The 19,449-nt window shown below is 40.8% G+C and overlaps 1 protein-coding gene across 6 annotated transcripts in view; it reads right to left on the reverse strand.

Annotated features, from left to right (window-relative positions):
• The window catches only part of mkln1 (muskelin 1, intracellular mediator containing kelch motifs), a 186,064-nt gene that overhangs the window by 143,589 nt on the left and 23,026 nt on the right, over positions 1 to 19,449 (reverse strand). For 5 of the 6 annotated variants that reach the window (XM_063073055.1, XM_063073058.1, XM_063073054.1 and 2 more), the window contains exons 2-3: positions 7,674 to 7,743; positions 4,639 to 4,781 (exon numbers count right to left, since the gene is read on the reverse strand). In XM_063073055.1, the coding sequence (XP_062929125.1) occupies positions 4,639 to 4,781; positions 7,674 to 7,743 (213 nt within the window). Of the gene's footprint in view, positions 1 to 4,638; positions 4,782 to 7,673; positions 7,744 to 19,449 lie in introns of those variants that run through there. The other variant, XM_063073059.1, reaches the window with a different exon arrangement.

Consider the following 19,449-nt stretch of genomic DNA (forward strand, 5'->3'; position numbering starts at 1 on the left):
AAGTCCCATTGCAGTTCTTTGGCATTCTTATTTTTACAGCCCCAACCAACTCCTTTCAAGGACAAAATATTGTTTTTTTTAAATTGAGATACAGCCCTTCCCGGCCTTTGAGCCACATTGCCCAGCAATACCTTGATTCAACTCTGGCCTAATCACAGGACAATTTATAATGACCAATTAACCTACCAACCAGTACGTCGTTGGACTGTGGGAGAAAAACGGAGCACCCAGAGGAAACACACAAGATTACGGGGAAAACCTATAAACTCCTTACAGTCAGTGGCAGGAATTGAACCCAGGTCTCCTATATTGTAAAGCGTTTCGCTAGCCACTACAATAGTGTATCTATCCAAGAAATGCTCTTCCATCGTGCTTAGTATCTTGAACCCTTAAATTACATCCTGTTCAAGTGCCATCATAAAAGCACATGGCCATGTGCTTCTTTGAAAGGACCAAAAAAATCATAACAATTTGCGTCTTCTCTACCCAATGCCAGCAAATTGGTTGTTTTCAAAAAAATACCCGATTTCACTTTTAAAATGTTGGTATTATGTTTGTTTTCACCATGCTGTTAGGCAGTACCCTGGCACATTTTGGTGTGTGTGTGTGTGTGTGTGTGTGTGTGTGTGTGTGTGTGTGTGTGTGTGTGTGTGTGTACCTTTATTTTCCCTCTGGGATTTTTGCAATTTTAAATTTGTGTCATAAGGTTTCCACCTTTCCTGCCAGAAGAAATTTTTCTCAACTGTTTCAAAAATCTGTCACTTATCACCACATTGTCAAGATTGCAACCCAAACCTCTCACTACCTACGGATGGATGACTTTTCTCTATTTCTATAACTTGTAGTTTTTTCTTATTTTATCTAGCAAATTTTGGTTTGACTTTGGTGTATTTGCAATTTCTTGCAGTCCTTCTGCTGAAAACATCAGTCTATTGGCATGGCTCTTTACTACAAACACTATTACTTATATTGGCATAATGCAACACATTCTTCTGCACAAATCAAATGGTCAACAACTAAATATGGTGTCATCATTCACGTCATGCACAAGGTACAGGATTAAACAAAGAACCTCGAGTGTTCAAACCAGTGGAAACTGGAGCTCCAACTCCAAATTTTAGACATGCTGCTGAAAAAATCCTTTTCAGCATGGGATGTCCAACTCATCTGATTAAGCCAATTGTCCTAATGAGAAGATGATTTAGTTGTGGAAAGAATATTTCAGAATCAGGTTTATTATCACTCCCATGTTGCAAAATGTGTTGTTTTGTTGCAGCAGTACAGTCCAAGACGTGGAAAGTTACTACAAGTTGCAATGATAAAAAAAATGGAAAAGAGAAATAGTGAAGCAGTGCTCATGGACCGTTTAGAAATCTGATGGCAGAGGAAAGGAGCTGTTTCTAAAACAGAGTTTGTCTTCACGCTCCTGTACTTCCTTCCTCGTTGTGAGAATAAAAAGGCACGTCCCAAGTGGCAAAGGCCCCTAATGACGGATACTGTCTTCTTTGAAGATGTTGTGATCTTACTGTCCTCCGTGGTGGGGAAGCTTGTATGCATAATGAAGCTGACTGAGTTTTTACAACCCTCTAACATTTTTTAATCCTGTGCACTGGCACCTCCAGACCAGGCGGTGATGCAATTAGTCAGAATGCTCTCCATGACACATCTGTAGAATTTTTATGCAAGTCTGTTTTTACTTCGTTACCTACTCTTCAACACCAATTATTCTTTCACAAGTTAAGCAACTGAGCCAAGGGTTTTCTTCCCCACCCCACCACTAGGCAACAGTCATCCATGTCACAGCACTTTAAAATTGCCATTAAATGGCTTGAGTTTCAATATTCCTTGTAGCTTTACTGTTCCCTTGTCCTCTAATTACTCGTACCACTAACATTCAGGTTTTCTGTTCTGATACCAGTTTTGCTTTACTCAATATTGCTTTTCTATTAGTCCTCAGGTTAACAGATTAATTTAGTTTCCTCACTCAGTGGGCAGAAGCGTTTGGTCGTATCACCAATACTGTCTATCACTGCTCTGCTCTATTCACTTTACACCAATGACTGTGGGGTTAAGTACAATTCCAACACCATATGCAAGTTTGCTGATGACAGCACTATTGTGGGCTGTATCAAAGGGGGTGATGAATCAGCATACAGGAGGGAGCCTGAAAATTTGGCTCAGTGCTGTAATAACAAAATCTCTCACTCAATGTCAATAAGACCATAACATCTTCAAGGAACTGACAGTAAACTTCAGGAGAGGGAAAAAACAGAGGTCCATGCAATCATTGGAAGTTCAGAGGTGGAGAGGGTCAGTAACTGTAAACTCCAAGGAGTCACTATCTCAGGAGGACTTGTCCTGGACCCATCATATAATTGCAAAGAAAGCATGACAGCACCTCTACTGTACTTCCTTAGGAGTCTGTGGAGATTCGGCATGTCGTCAAAAACCTTGGCAAACTTCAATAGATGTGAAGTGGAGAGTGTGCTGACTGGCTGCATTACAGTCTGGTAATAGAGTATCAATGCCTTTGAGCAGAAAATCCTACCAAAGGTAGTGGATTCAGCCCAACACATCATAGGTAAAACCCACCCAACCACTGAGCACATCCACATGAAATGTTGCCGTAGAAAATCAGCATTCATTATCAAAGATCCTCACCACCCAGGCCACACTCTTCTCTCGCTGCTGCCATCAGATATAAGGTACAGATGCCTCAGGACTCGCACCACCAGGTTCAAGAACTGTTACTATCCTTCAACCATCAGGCTCTTGAACAAAAGGGGATAACCACACTCATTTAAGGGCTCTCATCTTGTGTCATGATTTATTGCTATTTATTTATTTATTATCTGCACTTGCACAGCCTGTTTACAGATCCTGGTTACAGTTATTGTTTATAGTTACTGTCGTGTAGATTTGCAAAGTGTTCCCAGAGAAAAATCTCAGGGTTGTATGCGGTGACATGTACGTACGATAATAAATTTTACTTTGAACTTTGATTTCTCATCCACACCCAAGTTATTTGTCACTTGTGAATTGTTACTGAGATGGATGAAGTACAGTATATTTGGATTCATTTCAAATAAACTTATAATTTTAAGTAGTTTTTTTTAAACCTCATAAGTTGCTTACCAATTTCACTACCCTGCTTAGCTTTGCATACGCATTTGGAATACACACAATTTTGGATGTCATTCCAAACACATTTTGCCAAGATACCTAAGCACTTCAGAAGTTTAAACTTTTGCACCCTGAGCAACCTTAAGAATGTTCAACTTCCTCACTATATCTCAATTTTTATTCAGTATTTACCAGTATAGAAATTTCCACTCCCAGACCCATCATTAATTTCCAGTTGCTGTAGGCAAACGTGCAAATTAAGAATTGCGCAGCAACTGGTTCACTGTTGCCCTTTTAAACTATTGTTCAACAATTTTTCATTTCAAACATTCAATTATTGGAAGATGCAACAAAAAAGCATTCAAGTCAATTCAAGACAGCATAACACTTTGGAAAACTTCTCTCCATCCTATAAAAACATGACCAATTCCATTCTTGGAAAAATACAAAAGTGAAAAAAGCTTTCATTTGTATATGAAAACTGTGTTCATAAAAACAAGATGTCCATTATAATCTTCACTCACAATTAGGTATAAATTGTGGAACTTTGGAAACACCAATACCCTTGAACAAGAAATCCTACAAACGTAGTCGATATGGTCCAGTCCATCAAGGATAATGCCCTCCCCACACTGAGCACATCTACATGAAACACTGTCACAGGAAAATAGCATCCATCATCAGCCACTCCCCAACACCCAGGTCATGCTCTCTTCTCTCTGCTGCCAACAAGGTGATGGTATAGGAGCCTCAGGACCCACACCACCAGATTTAGGAACAGTTACTACTCAACCATCAGGGTCTTGAATCAAAGGGGATAACTTCACTAAACTTCACTTGCCCCATCAATGAAGTGTTCCCTCAACCAATGGATTCACTTTCAAGGACTCTTCATCTCAAGTTCTCAATATTTATTGTTTATTTATTTATTTATTTATTATTATCACTTTCTTTTTACATTTGTACAATTTGTTATCTTCAGCACTCTGATTAAATGCCCAAGTTGGATGGCCTTTCATTGATTCTGTTATATTTATTATTCGAGAGACTTACTGAGTATACCTGCAAGAAAACGATTCTCAGGGTTGTATATAGTGGCGTATTTGCACTTTGGTAGCAAATTTACTTTAAACTTTGAAATTCCATGGACAATTAGCTTTGGGTAACTCAGTCTTAATTTAAATATTACATCTCAAATAGCAAGATGTTGCTCAATAAATTATTCCAACCTGTTTCCCTATATACAGTAATACAGACGTTCCCCTCATGAAAATACAAATTAAAAGAAACACCAGAGAAGTTGGTACTGGCAGAATGAAGCAGGGCGGCAGTGCTGTAGTCTTTGCAGAAATCATAATGATACAAGAACATAACACTCAAAATCTTAACTGGACCTTCAGATCACAACCAATCCATAAAGTGGAATGGAAAACCTCATGACTAGATATTTATTAAGATCAAGATGGAAGCCAGCAACAGCCACTCCACTGCAAATCACTGATCGATATTACTTGCCTTGACAATAGTTCAGTCATGTTTTCTTCACTCATTCCCCCATAAACTTTGAACTTCTTTAGGTTACAAACATGAGTCTTTTCATATTTTCCAAAGGTAATGCTCTGGACTATGGCTGGCCTCTCAAGTTTCAGAATCAAGTACTAGAGAAAAAGAATCAAAAGTAATTCAAAAAGAGAGCAGTAATATTCTTTGAGAGCACTATTGCAATATTATCGTAGAGACAAACCTAACTTGTTAACAGTGGTGCAGAAAAGAGGTCATTTATTCAACTAGAGAAAAAAAAACAGGATAATCATTATCATTTTAAGAACTAACATGCCACTTCTCTTAATGCAATTCTAAACAACAAAAGCAGTGGCAATAGAAGTTTTCTTGGATACAGCACAAAGAATGTCTTAATGGAATGTTTAAGGAATGCATTAGCTTCAGTATCTGATGGATGTTTACTGAACTCAAATTAACAACTGCCACACTTGTCAAAGTTCAAGATTTAAGCTTTTAAGAATGAAGATGCACAGCAATCCACAGCAATTAAGCAGGCTATACTCTGAGCGGGTCTATAAGCAGTCATAAATAATGATTCTGAGCTTATTTAAATGAGCTCAGTCAGTAATAAACACAACTACAAAGTCCCAACAAACAGAGCACGACTTAATGGATGACATATGGGCAGGCATGCACTGCCTTAAATACCCAATAGACACTGCTGTACATCAATTTATAAAGTTCACACAACCTCCTGAAACGAATGGCAAATGGTGGTACAAGTTATGAATGGCTACCCTCAGACTCTTACTGCATGATGTTGTGTTTAAAGGGACTAAACAGTGCAAATGAGCACAACTTTACTAACTGTTGCAAAGAGTTTTGTGCTGACTAGCCCAGAAGTTATATGGACAATTTCATGAGGACATCAAGTATAGACCCATTTTTTTTCCAAAAGAATTAGGCCTCAGACAGGTTGCTAGTGTTGTGTTTTTAAGAACTATTTTCCATTAAACAGACTGCAATATGGGGGGTTGGGGTGAAGGCAGATGAGACAAAAATAAGGACACATTCCTAGTTTAAATTGTCATCAAGAAAATTGGATTTTTAAGTGAACCCTATAGTGGTCTTCCTTTCACTACTTCACTACACTGTCAAAATTAATAAACAGTGCACACATCTTATCTCATTTGCACACTTATATTAAACTGTATAAAACAGGACAAAAAGAAAAATCTGCCCATTCATAACTCTCAAAATGTCAAACAAAGTTCGGTCAACAAACAGTGCTATGAATGTTACCAGAAACATTTCTCCACAGCATATCCATACTGTTTTTTAAACTGCAAGTCACATTTTCTAATAAAATGTGAAACAGACATGGTGTTAACTGAAGGAAAGCACACTACACAGAACACAAAAATATCTTCAAAAACTATTATTTTTGGTACTCTACATTATAAATTATAAAGTAAATATTTCAAATTAAGAATGAAATAATTTCTTCAATTTCATGCTTACTTGGCTATTGAATATTGTTAATATACCAACAGGTTTTTCATAAATTCCAACCAAATGGCAAAAAGTCAGTAACTTCAGTTAACAGCAGACATGCTGGCAAAACAACTCTTCTCAAAATGTTATTCACTGCTCTTATTTTGTTTGCAGCGAATTAATACTTGCATAGGTTCCCATTTGTACTTGCAATGCACTTCCCCTTTCCAAAATAAAAACCTGTGCCCCCAAATGCAATTCAATTGTGAAGAGTATCAATTGTGATAATTGCATCAAGTTTCTGTATGAATAGTTCAAGTCAAGTTACTTTTTATTGGCATTTCGACCATAACTGCTGGTACAGTACACAGCAAAAACGAGACGTTTTTCAGGACCATGGTGCTACACGAACAATACAAAAACTACACTGAACTGAGTTTAAATAGTTTAGAATAATTAGGCAGAATTTAAGGAAATGAACATACACATTCTTTGTTCTAATGAACATACAAGTCAGAAGATCAGCTCAGGGAACAAAGTAAAATCTGAGATGTGAACATTAATTCAGTTTAAGAAGCTAGAGATGGACGGAAAGCAACAGGGCTCAAAGAAAACAGCTTGTTCTTCCATGTTTAATTGAAAAAGCTGCAGGTCATAAAACAGTAGAAAAGTCAAGGGAAGCTTCAGGTTGCACCGGTCAAGATTGCAGTCATATCTTAAATGAAATATAGATAAACCCATCTCTCCGATCAAAGTGCATCACATACAGCATCTTTGGGGTCACTCTGGAAATTCTAATGAAGCACTATGTATCTGAACACAATAGTCACATACTTTCCCCTTCCACCTCACCTTCAAGCAGACCTCAGGTCCCATCTGTCTTTTGGAAGAGTGAATCTATAATTTCTCAGTTAAATGGTCAAAACTAATTATAATGAGATAGTCTCTAAAATCATGGAGACCAATTTATTATCCAAATACCTGCAAAATGGATACATAAATAACTTATCAGCACAGAAGGAAGGAGGAATATTCTCAAATGCTATACTGCCTGCAGAAATTCACTTAAAACTTTCATTTGAAACTGTTAACCCATCTTCCAATGGTAAATTTTGCTTTTGTCAACAGCAACACTGTGTTCAAATTGGAATGGCTCAAGCATTAACAGAGAGCAAAACTCCACAGGTCAAGCCCCATTCTTTACAGGCCTCCAATTTTTATAGCCAAAGAATTTTCTCCTACAGTATTCTCAAGTTAAAAGATGGTTTTAATGAAGTAATCATAACATCTAGAAGTGTTGTACAAATTAGCTCGACACAGGGTTAAGAGGTCCAGAAATGTAATAATCAAAGATGCAATCGGGCAGCAATAAATGGGCACATTAAAACCTTGAAATCAAGTTCCAGCTGCACTAACTCAACTGAGCTGAATCACAAAATAATTTGTCCCTTATCTCAAGACACACTACAGATTAATGAAGTCTGTCAATTATCAATGCATGAAAGGACTGATGCAGCAAGGAAACCCAAGAGAAGTGGTATGGATTATTTCACCTGGGGTGGGTAGTTGCTTTCAGACGACCATCTTGAAGATTGATCATTAGGTTTATCCACCAAAATATTCCTAAAAAAGAAAATAACATATTAGCTTCTCATCTGCAACTCCTTTTCCACAATCAGCATTACGTGTGGCTCTGTGCAATCTTGCCCGATTACACAAAATAAACATCTCTACCGGTTCATTGCTTGAATCATTTCTAATATCAAGACATCTACACCGTTTAATCTGAACTGGAATCCTATGAGAATGTCATGTGGGGAGAGCTTTTGAAACACCTTCTCTCCTCTGTACACAACATCCCACTGGCCAAGTTGGAACAAACACAAAAAAGTCTGCAGATGCTGGGAATCCAAAGCAACATACACAAAACGCTGGAGGAACTCAGCAAGTCAGGCAGCATCTATGCAAAAGAATCTGAGCAGCTGCATCACTGCCTGGTTCAGGAATTACACCGTCTCGGATCGTAAGACCCTGCAGTGGATAGTGAGGTCAGCTGAGAAGATCATCGGGGTCTCTCTTCCCACTATTACAGACATTTACACCCACACTGCACCCACAAAGCTAACAGTATGGTGAAGGACCCCACACACCCCTCACACAAACTCTTCTCCCTCCTGCCATCTGGCAAAAGGTACCAACCAAAGCATTCAGGCTCTCACGACCAGACTGTGCAACAGTTTCTTCCCCCAAGCCATCAGACACCTCAATACTCAGAGTCTAGACTGACATCTACATCATTTATTATATTGTAATTTGTCCTCTACTGTGCCTATTGTCTTGTTTATTAATTACCGTACTGCCCTGCACTGTTTTGTGCACTTTATGTAGTCCTGTGCAGGTCTGTAGTCTAGTGCAGTTTTTAATATTGTTTTATGTAGTCTAGTGTAACCTTGTGCTGTCTCAAATAATCTAGTGTAGTTTAGTGTTGTTTCATGTAGCGCCAGGGTCCTGGAGGATCGTTGTTTCGTCTTACTGTATACTGTACCAGCAGCTTATGGTTGAAATGACAATAAACTTGACTTGAACTTGAAACAGTTGACGTTTCAAACCAAGACCCAAAAAGAGTCTCAGCCCAAATTGTCAACTGTTTATCATTTTCTGAAGAAGTGCCTGACTTGCTGAGCTCCTCCAGCGTTTTCTGTGTGAAGTTGGAGCACCCAACATGTTATTGGATAAGAAACAAATACTGCAAAGTAAATTCAGAAATCAGTTTGTAAAATACAAGATAATGTTATAGCAACTTGCCAATTCCAATGCATTGGCAGATCTCACAAAAGCATTACTAATGCATGCTCTTTGAATTAAGCTAGAAATGAATTCACAAGATTACTGTTGTACAAGATGGCCAAAAATTAGGCAAAATTCATCAAACAAAAATTAATAAGGGAAATTGTCCATACCTTTCTCCCCTATGCTATCCTCATATCAAAGATATTATAGTAGGAAGCTAGAGGATTGGAAAGCTTTCAAGAACCAACAGAAGGCAACTAAAAAAGGTATTAAGGTAAAGATGGCATACAAAAGTAACCTAGCCAATAATATTAAAGTTTCTTCAGATATGTGCCTAAAATGTATTCACCCCCTTGGAAGCTTTCATGCTTTGTTTTACAACATTGAATCACAGTGTATTTAGTTCAGCTTTTTTTTGGACACTGATCAGCAGCACAAGACGACAAAAGAACAAGCAACTCTGCAAAAAGGTGTTTGAAAAGCTCAAGTCAGGAAATGGATACAAGAAAATTTCCAAGTCACTGAATATCACTTGGAGTACAGTTAAGTCAATCATCAAGAAATGGAAAGAATATGGCACAGCTATAAATCTGCCATGAGCAGGCTGTCCTCAAAAACTGAGTGACCGTGAAAAAAGGGGACTAGTGAGGGAGGCCAAGAGACCTATGACAACTCTGGAGGAATTACAACTGTTGCCCGTGTGCTTCACCAATCACAGCTTCATGGGACAGCAGCAAAGAGAAAGACACTGTTGAAAAAAACTCACATGAAGTCTTGGCTAGAATGCGCCAGAAGGCATGTGGGAGACTCCAAGGTCAGCTGGAAGAAGGGTCTAAGGTCTGATGAACCCAAAACTGAACCTTTTCACCATCAGGCTAAACACTATATTTGGCATAAGACAAACACCGCACATCATCAAAAACACACCATCCCTAACGTGAAGCATGGTGGTGGCTACATCATGCTGTAGAGATGTTTCACTGCAGCAAGCCCTGGAAGGCTTGGGAAGGTGGAAGGTAAAATGAATGCAGTAAGCACAGGGAAAACCTGATGCAGTTTGCAAGAGAACTGCAACTTTGGAAATTTGTTTTCTGGCAAGACAATGATAAGCATAAAGCCAAAGCTACACAGGAATGGCTTAAAAACAACACAGTTAATGTCCTGGAGTTGGCAAGTTCGAGTCCAGACCTCAGTCCAATTGAGAACTTGCGGCTGGACTTGAAAAGGGTTGTTCACTCACAATCTCCATGCAGTCTCACAGAGCTTCAGCAGTTTTGTAAAGAAGAATGGGGAAAACTTGCATCCAGATGTGCAAAGCTGATAAGAGACCTATTCACACAGACTCAAGGTTATAATTACTGTCAAAGGTGCATCTACTAAATACTGACTTGGAGGTGAGTAATTATGCAATCAATTATTTTGTGTTTAATGATTGTAATGAATTTAGACCAATTTGTAGAAATTTGTTTTCACTTTGACACAAGAGCCTTTTCTGTTGATTAGTGTCAAAAAAGACAAATTAAACCCACTATGATTCAATGTTGTAAAACCATAAAACACAAACTTCGGGGGGCGGGGGGGAGTTGAATAGGTTTTATAAGCACTGTATATAAAGTGTAAAAGAGAGCAAAAGTGGGTATTTATGCTGCGACATAAATATAGTAATGAGCAACAATGAAATGGCAAACTAACTGAATAAGTATTTTGCATCAGTCTTCATGGTGGAAGACACTAGCAGTATGGTGGAAGTTCCAGGCATCCAATTCTGCTCCTATATCTTATGATCTTAAATTACCCTAATTCCAAGCTAGATATTAATTTATTGTAAGCCTCACACGTGCCTCCAAAAATGGAGGAGGGCAACATGCAAATCTGGCTGCAGCATCAAAGAATAAGCTTAAATTCCTTTGTGACCTAGAATTCATGTAATGCTGTACAAGTCCAAAATACTGGGATGTACATAACACAATTACAGACTTCTGAGAGAAAATATAAGATTAGCCTAATGCCTATTCAAGTTGCCAAGTGCAGCAGAAAGATCGTCAGTCCAAGGAAGTGTAAAAACTCAACAGGGTATTGAACATCTCCCAGCAGTAGCATAGAAGAGTTACCTGTAATTAACCAAAATGTCAAGATGCACACCACTAATCAAAGTAAAATGGTTCCTACCACCCAGTCATTCTTCAAGAATAACAACGCCATTTTGTTTGCAAGGAAACAAATTTCTCAGCTTTATTCATGTCAATGTTCAGTTGGTTATAACAAACTGTAACAATTCACTATCAATTGACCCTCAGCAGTCTGTACACTACACTTAACTTCTGCAAAAGCAATGTTAGTTTTGGATCAGGAGCCCCTGGTTTCGAATCAACAATTTGGAATATATCAGCAGCATGCTACCACCCACACTTGACGCCCTACAATTCGCCTACCAACACAACCAATCGACAGATGCCACATTAGCCACAGCTCTACACATCGTCCTTACACACCTGGAGAACAGGGATGCTTATGTGAGAATGCTGTCCTTAGACTACAGTTCATCATTCAAAACCTAAATTCCCTCCAGGCTTGGCAAGAAACTCAGGGGCTTCATCCTGCCTTGTGCAGCTGGATCCTGGACTTCCTATCAGATCGCCAACAGGTGGTAAGAGTGGGGTCCCTCTCATAGTCATGTCATACTTTATTGATCCCGGGGGAAATTGGCTTTCGTTACAGTTGCACCATAAATAATAAATAGTAATAAAACCATAAATAGTTAAATAGTAATATGTAAATTATGCCAGGAAATAAGTCCAGGACCAGCCTATTGGCTCTCCTCCACCCGTCACTCAACACAGGAACCCCTCACGGCTGTGTCCGAAGCCCCCTCCTTTACTCTCTGTATACCCATGACTGCGTCGCCACCCACAGCTCCAATATGCTAATTAAATTTGCTGACGACACTACACTGATTGGCCTAATCTCAAATAATAAAGAGGCAGCCTACAGAGAAGTCATCACCCTGACACAGTGGTGTCAAGAAAACAACCTCTCCCTCAATGTCACAAAAACAAAGGAGCTAGTTGTGGACTGCAGGAGGAATGGAGACAGGCTAGTCCCTATCGACATCAATGGAGCTAGAGTTAAGATGGTGAACAAGTTCCTCGGCATAAACATTACCGAGGATCTCACGCAGTCTCTACACACCAGCTGTGTGGTTTAAAAAAAAGGCACAACAGTGCCTCTTTCACCTCAGATGGTTGAAAAGGTTTGGTATGGGCCCCCAAATCCTAAGAACTTTCTGTAGGGGCACGATTGAGAGCACCCTGACGAGCTGCATCACTGCCTGGTATGGGAAATGTACTTCACTCTCTGCAGAGTCCTGCGATTGAGGGGTGCGGCCACTATTCAGGGCATTCACAAAGACAGCTGTGTAAAAAGGGCCCGAAGGAACATCAGAGACCCGAGTCACCCCAACCACAAACTGTTCCAACTGCTACCATCTGGGAAATGGTACCGCAGCAGAAAGGCCAGAACCAATAGGCTCCAGGACAGCTTCTTCCACCAGGACATCAGACTGCTTAATACATGCTGACACAACTGTATTACTATGTTATATTGACTATCCCATTGTACATATTATAAATTAGTATGAATTGCATATTTAGACAGAGACGTAACAAAGATTTTTACTCCTCATGTATATGAAGGATGTAAGTAATAAAGTCAGTTCAATTTTGTAACAGTAAGGTGCATATATCTTCGTAAGACCATAACATAAGAGCAGAATTTGGTTATTAGGCCATCAAGTCTGCTCCGCCATGGCAGATCCATTATCTCCCCTCAACTCCATTCTCTTGCCATCTCCCCATAACCTCTGACACCCTGACAAATGAAAAACCCATCAACCACCACTTTAAAAATATCAAATGACTTTGCTTCCCCATCCGTCCATAGCAATGAATTCCACAAATTCACCATCCTTTGGCTAAAGAAATTCTTCCACATGTTCAGCTTTTCCATAAAAATAGTCACAACCTTTTTCCTCAAGTCAAATTCAAGTAATATGAATGCTGACAGAATACTTGCTGATCGTCTTGTGTCAGGTTAAGGTTATTCACAATCTCAGCAACAGCTTGAGATAAAAATGTGAAACAGGCAACCACAGTACAAGTTCAATAGGTGTTATCTCCTTAAATATGTCTAATTCTGTACCAACTAATTTCTCTTGTATCTGTCCAGTTTTAAAAAAATGATTGCCTGAATGCCTAGCTATCATCTATTATCTAGACATTAGAACAATTACAATGAAACAACAGTCTAAAGCAAAAGTGACACAATCTCCAAACTGAAATTGTCATGAATGCAAACCTACAGGACAAAAGCCTCCGTGCAGGAAGAGACAAGATAGTAAACAATGGCTGCTAGAAGATCAGAATGGGGTTTAGTATCACTGGTATATGTTGTAAAATTTGTTAATTTTGTGGCAGGAATACAATGCAGTACATGATAATAGAGAGGAAAAGAATGAAGTATGTATATTTTTCTTTCAAGAGACAAATTAAATAGGTAGTGCAAAAAAAAAGAAAAAGAATTAGTGAGGTAGAGCTTATGGGTTCAATGTCCATTCAGAAATTGGATGGCAGAGGGGAAAAAACTGTTCCTGAAGCTATGCCTTCAGGCTTCTGTACCTCCTTCCTGATGGTAGTAATGAGAAGAGAGCATGTCTGGGTCGTGGGGGTCCATTCTGAGGCACAGCTCCTTGAAGATGTCCTGGATTCTACAGAGACTAGTATCCACGATGGAGCTGACTAATTTTTACTACTCACTGCAGCTTACTTCAATCCTGTGCAGTAGCCCCATACCAGACGATGATACAGCCAGTTAGAATACTCTCCACAGTACATCTGTAGAAATTTGCCAGTGTTTTAGGTGACATACCTTATGAAATATAGCTGCTGTCTTGCCTTCTTTATAGCTGCATTGATATTTTGGGTCCACATTGGTTCCTCAGATATTGACACCCAGTAACTTGAACCACTCAACCAGCTGAAATATCCCACTCCTATACACCCTCTCGCCACCATATGAGATTCTGCCAACAACATCTGCAAATTTATAGATGGCATTAGAGCTGTGGCTAGCCACACAGTCATGGGTGTAGAGAAAGTAGAGCAGTGGGCTAAGTAAGCACTGTTCTTTCTTGTACAATTTTTGCTTTTTTTGAGCACACTGTGGCTAAACTACTGAATTTATTCGACAATCTGTTTAATAAACCAAGGACCAGAAAACACTACAGGAAATTAAATTCGGTAAGAATTAATTTAAAAAGTGCAAAATAAAACTCGCTAGCCTCAAAAGCAAGCATCAAGTAAATCTGTAACAATCCTTCAGTCATTTCTTTTTACACCAGGGCTTCCCAGACTCCAGGTTGTGGCATCAGCTTGTCGAGCCATGATCCACATTTGCAGCTCCCATTGACACACAATAAAAGCTAAAGTTAAGGCTACTGACACTAAGTGGTAACATTAGGTTTTTAAGAGCATTCTGACAGAAAAATCAATATGGCTTTGGGAAGGAATTACAAATCCTTTGGTTTAGACAACTGAGAGCATAGCCACAAAAAGCAGACCAAAGAAAATTTAAGGTAGCATTGTGGTTTTAGTGGTCAACCCGGATGTGGAGGCAGAGTTAAGATGGTGCTAAACGGCGACTCCTTTGCTTGCATCTTCAGAAACAGCTCCATTTCCATCTTTATTACCTTTTTTTTTCCTTTCAGGGTTCTTTTGAAGACCCTGACCTGGAGTTATACGCAGACTTCGGTTCTTTGCAGGAATGGGAGCCGTTCTCGGGGTTTCAGGACTGGCCATAATCCGCTATACCAAGGGTTCGGCCTGAGAATCTCACTCATATTTGCAAGCCTAAGACCTCAGGGTTCTGGAGCTCGGCAGACTGAGGGTCGGTGTCACGGCAAGAGACCCATGTTTCATCAGGGGAGTCAGAAAATCTACTGCTGTGGGCCCGAAGACCTGAGATCTTTGTGATCTTCAGGCACAGAGCTCGTAAAAAGCAACGAAACAGAGTTTTAACATTGTAAACCAGACCAGCAGGTTGTTGTTATGTCCCCCACTCGCTGTGAAAATGGGGTTTACTGCTCTCTCCCTTATTCGGGAGGGAGAGAACCTGTGGTTTGTTGAATGCCAGATGAAATGCGATGTCTTTGGGGTAAATGCAAATCTGTGCCTTGCTTTTTTTTTGTCAATGGGGAGAGGGGGATGTTGCTCGCTGCCACTTGCACGTGGGAGTCAGGAGCTGGAGGGGGACTTTGGGGTTCTCACGTTTAACTGTCGTTCATTCTTTGGGGCACTCCTCTGTTTTTGTGGATGTTTGCAAAGAAAATGCATTTCAGGATGTATATTGTGTAATTTCTCTGACATTAAACTGGACCTTTGAACAATAAATGCCAGATGGTCGTGAGCCAAACAAGGAACTAAATATTCGTATAGGTGGAGGAAGAATACAAAATTGGGTAAGCATATAAAAATCATAAGTAGCTGTACAATGTTACATAAAAAGGCAAGATTAGTGAAACCATAATGAAAATTTTAACTATTCAAAAACTGCAAGACTCAGGTGTATTTAAAATTCATACATTGTTCAAAGTAAAATTATCCGAGTACATACACGTCACCACATACAATTCGAGATTTTTTTTCCCTGCAAACATACTCAGCAAATCTACAGAACAGTAACTGTAAACAGGATCAACGGACAACAAAATGTGCAAATCCAAGCATAAATAGCAATAAACAACTCGAGCATGAAATAACAAGATAAAGAGTCCTTAAAATGAGATCACTGATTCTGGGAACACCAGAAATACAATGAGTGTAGTTATTCCCTTTTGTTCAAGAGCCTGATGGTTGAGGAGTAGTGTAGCGATGTGCTACACACAGTGCTAGAATAACCACACGGAGTCGGTGAGTTATTAGAGTTGCGATGAAAGAGATTTATTCAAACTTCGCGGCCCACTTTAAAGCCTTCCCGTTCCCGCCCTCCCTGGGCGGGACTACTGTGGGGAATGTATATTCCCAGACCCTTTCTGCGCGCGGGATTTTCCCCCTGCTGGTGAAGATGGCTTGGCGCCCTTTTTGCTGCTGGCCCCCTGCCTGCGCGCGCTGTTGTGAGCCGGTTTGTGTGTGCCAGAAAGTGGGTTGCCACATAACCCCCCCCCCTGCAGAACCAGCGATACCTCCCCCAATGTCCACAGTCTGGATCGGCCTCTGTTTGGGAGGTCTGCCCCTGCGCCGCGGTGCCTGAGTCCACATGGGCCGGTTTGAGTCGGTCCACCGTGAATACCTCCTCTCTCCCCCCAATGTCCAGCACGAACGTGGACCCGTTGTTCCTGATCACCTTAAACGGTCCCTCGTAGGGCCGCTGTAGCGGTGCCCGGTGTCCGCCCCGTCGTACAAAAAGAAACTTACAGTTCTGCAGGTCTTTGGGTACGCAGGTCAGGCTCTGTCCGTGCTGTGAAGTGGGTATGGGGGCCAGGTTACTGAGCCTCTCTCGTAGTCTGTCCAGGACTGCTGTGGGTTCTTCCTCTTGCCCCCTTGGGGCTGGTATGAACTCTCCTGGGACGACCAGGGGCGCGCCATACACCAACTTGGCCGACGAGGTGTGTAGATCCTCCTTGGGCACCGTGCGGATTCCGAGCAGGACCCAGGGAAGTTCGTCCACCCAGTTAGGCCCCTCCAGGCGGGCCACGAGAGCTGATTTCAGGTGACGGTGGAAGCGCTCCACTAGTCCGTTCGACTGTGGGTGGTAGGCAGTTGTGTGGTGTAGCTGTGTTCCTAAAAGGCTGGCCATAACCGACCACAGGCTGGAGGTGAACTGGGCGCCCCTGTCGGAGGTAATGTGGGCCGGTACCCCAAAGCGTGCTACCCAGGTTGCGATCAGTGCTCGGGCGCAGGATTCGGAGGTGGTGTCGCTGAGCGGGACTGCCTCTGGCCATCTGGTGAACTGGTCTATCATAGAAAGGAGGTACCGCGCTCCTCATAGCAATAAACAACTCGAGCATGAAATAACAAGATAAAGAGTCCTTAAAATGAGATCACTGATTGTGGGAACACCAGAAATACAATGAGTGTAGTTATTCCCTTTTGTTCAAGAGCCTGATGGTTGAGGGGTAGTGTAGCGATGTGCCTCACACAGCGCTAGAATAACCACACGGAGTCGGTGAGTTAGAGTTGCGATGAAAGAGATTTATTCAAACTTCGCGGTCCACTTTAAAGCCTTCCCGTTCCCGCCCTCCCTGGGCGGAACTACTGTGGGGAATGTATATTCCCAGACCCTTTCTGCGTGCGGGTTTTCCCACTGCTGGTGAAGATGGTTTGGCGCCCTTTTTGCTGCCGGCCCCCTGCCTGCGCGCGCTGTTGTGAGCCGGTTCGTGCGTGCCAGAAAGTAGGTCGCCACAGTAGCAACTTTTCTTGTACCTGGTAGTGTGAGTCCTCAAACACCCGTACCTTCTACCTGAAGAACATGACCTGGGTGGTGAGGATCTTTGATGGATGCTGCTTTTTTATGGCAATGTTTCATGTAGATGTGCTCAATGGGCCTGTGATGCACTGGGCTAAATCCACCAACTTTTGCAGGATTTTTCTGGATTTTATTGAACTGTTACTACAAAAAGATTATCTAATGACTGACCATCCCAATTGAAAACTTAAAATTAACATTTTAAGTTTTCATCTTTTTTCTCAACTGCAAAATTAAAATAGCTCACAGTATTTCATTACAGACCAACACGTTTGTGGTTAACAACATTAAATTTTTCAATCCACAGGAATTCCGAAAGTACTTTGATCAGTGTCTGCAGCATCTTTGCTGGCAAGGCAAAACACTTGCTGCACTCGTTGCACAATGTATGACTGAAACAAAACAATCATCGCAAGATAGCAGGCAAAATTACCAGTTTAATTTGAAAAATAAATTATGCCATTTTAATTTTGACAAGTCCCTGTCGTGCAGTCAAAAAACAAAATGCTGTTCCTCACGAAGTCAACCTTTCAGACACTGTTAATCAAATTTCATAAAAACCACTTAGTAGAGCATTAACAAGATAAATTCTAAGCCAAGTTTTTTTTTTAAAAATGCAACTTGCTCCAAGAAAAAATAGAACCAAATATGCCAGAAAGAAATTCTGCACATTTAACTGCAAGATCAGTTACTCTCTCCAACTCATCTTTATCAGGAGTTCGTTCCACTGAAAGCCACAAGAAAGCTCTTGTGGGGCATGATTCTACTGACAAGAGCAGCTGACGTCAAAGAAGTTAATCCTGCAACTAAGCTGTTAAGGTTTCTGGCTGCTGGCAGGTTGAGATCAGGTTTTCTCTTGGACCATGTGAGGGCAAGTTCATGTTGGTAGTAGTGTTAATACACAAGTCAAGTCACTTTTTACTGTTATTTCGACCATAAACTGCTGATACAGTACATAGTTAAAACGAAACAACATTCCTCCAGGACCATGGTGCTGCATGAAACAACATAAAACTACACTAGACTAAGTGAGACAACACAAAGCTATACTAGACTACGTAAGACAACACCAAAACTACACTAGTCTATAGACCCTCACAGGACTACATAAAGTGCACAAAACAGTGCAGGGCAGTACAATAAATAATAAACAAGACAATAAGCACAGTAGAGGCCAAATTACAGTATAATAATAAATGGTGTAGATGCCAGTCTAGTCTCTGGGTATTAAGGAGTCTGATGCCTTGGGGGAAGAAACTGTTGCACAGTCTGGTCATGACAGCCCAAATGCTTCGGTACCTTTTGCCAGATGGCAGGAGGGAGAAGAGTTTGTATGAGGGGTGCATAGGGTCCTTCACAATGCTGTTGGCTTTGCAGGTGCAGCGTGTAGTGTAAATGTCTGTAATGGCGGGAAGAGAGACCCCAATGATCTTCTCAGCTTACCTCACTATATGCTGCAGGGTCCTGCGATCCAAGACGGTGCAATTCCTGAACCAGGCAGTGATGCAGCTGCTCAGGATGCTCTCGATACATCCTCTGTAGAATGTGGTGAGGATGGGGGGTGGGAGATGGACTTTTCTCAGCCTTCATAGAAAGTAGAGACACTGCTGTGCTTTCTTGGCTATGGAGCTGGTGTTGAGGGACCAGGTGAGATTCTCCTCCAGGTGAACACCAAAAAATTTGGTGTTCAAATAAAACAAGTCACTTGGACACTCAATGTAGACATTGACAGAACACTGGCCAGACATTTTTGGAGATGCAAAACAATGGCCTTGTATTTACATTGAGAAGTGTATTATATATTTCAACAAAGCCAAAACAAGTTAATTTGTTTAAATCTTACCTATGAACCTCAACCTGATTTGCATTTCTAAATGCAAAGTGAACATACTACAGTTTTCATTACATTGACTTCACTTCTACAAAGCTCACAGCAGCACAAGTGCCCCCAAGAGCACAATGTTCTCTATTTTCAATCATATTTCCACAGTTAATCATAAATAAAATTTTCAGTACTCTGTC

This window comes from Mobula hypostoma, chromosome 20 (genome assembly GCF_963921235.1).
Source record: "Mobula hypostoma chromosome 20, sMobHyp1.1, whole genome shotgun sequence".
In the NCBI taxonomy this organism is placed as follows: domain Eukaryota; kingdom Metazoa; phylum Chordata; class Chondrichthyes; order Myliobatiformes; family Myliobatidae; genus Mobula; species Mobula hypostoma.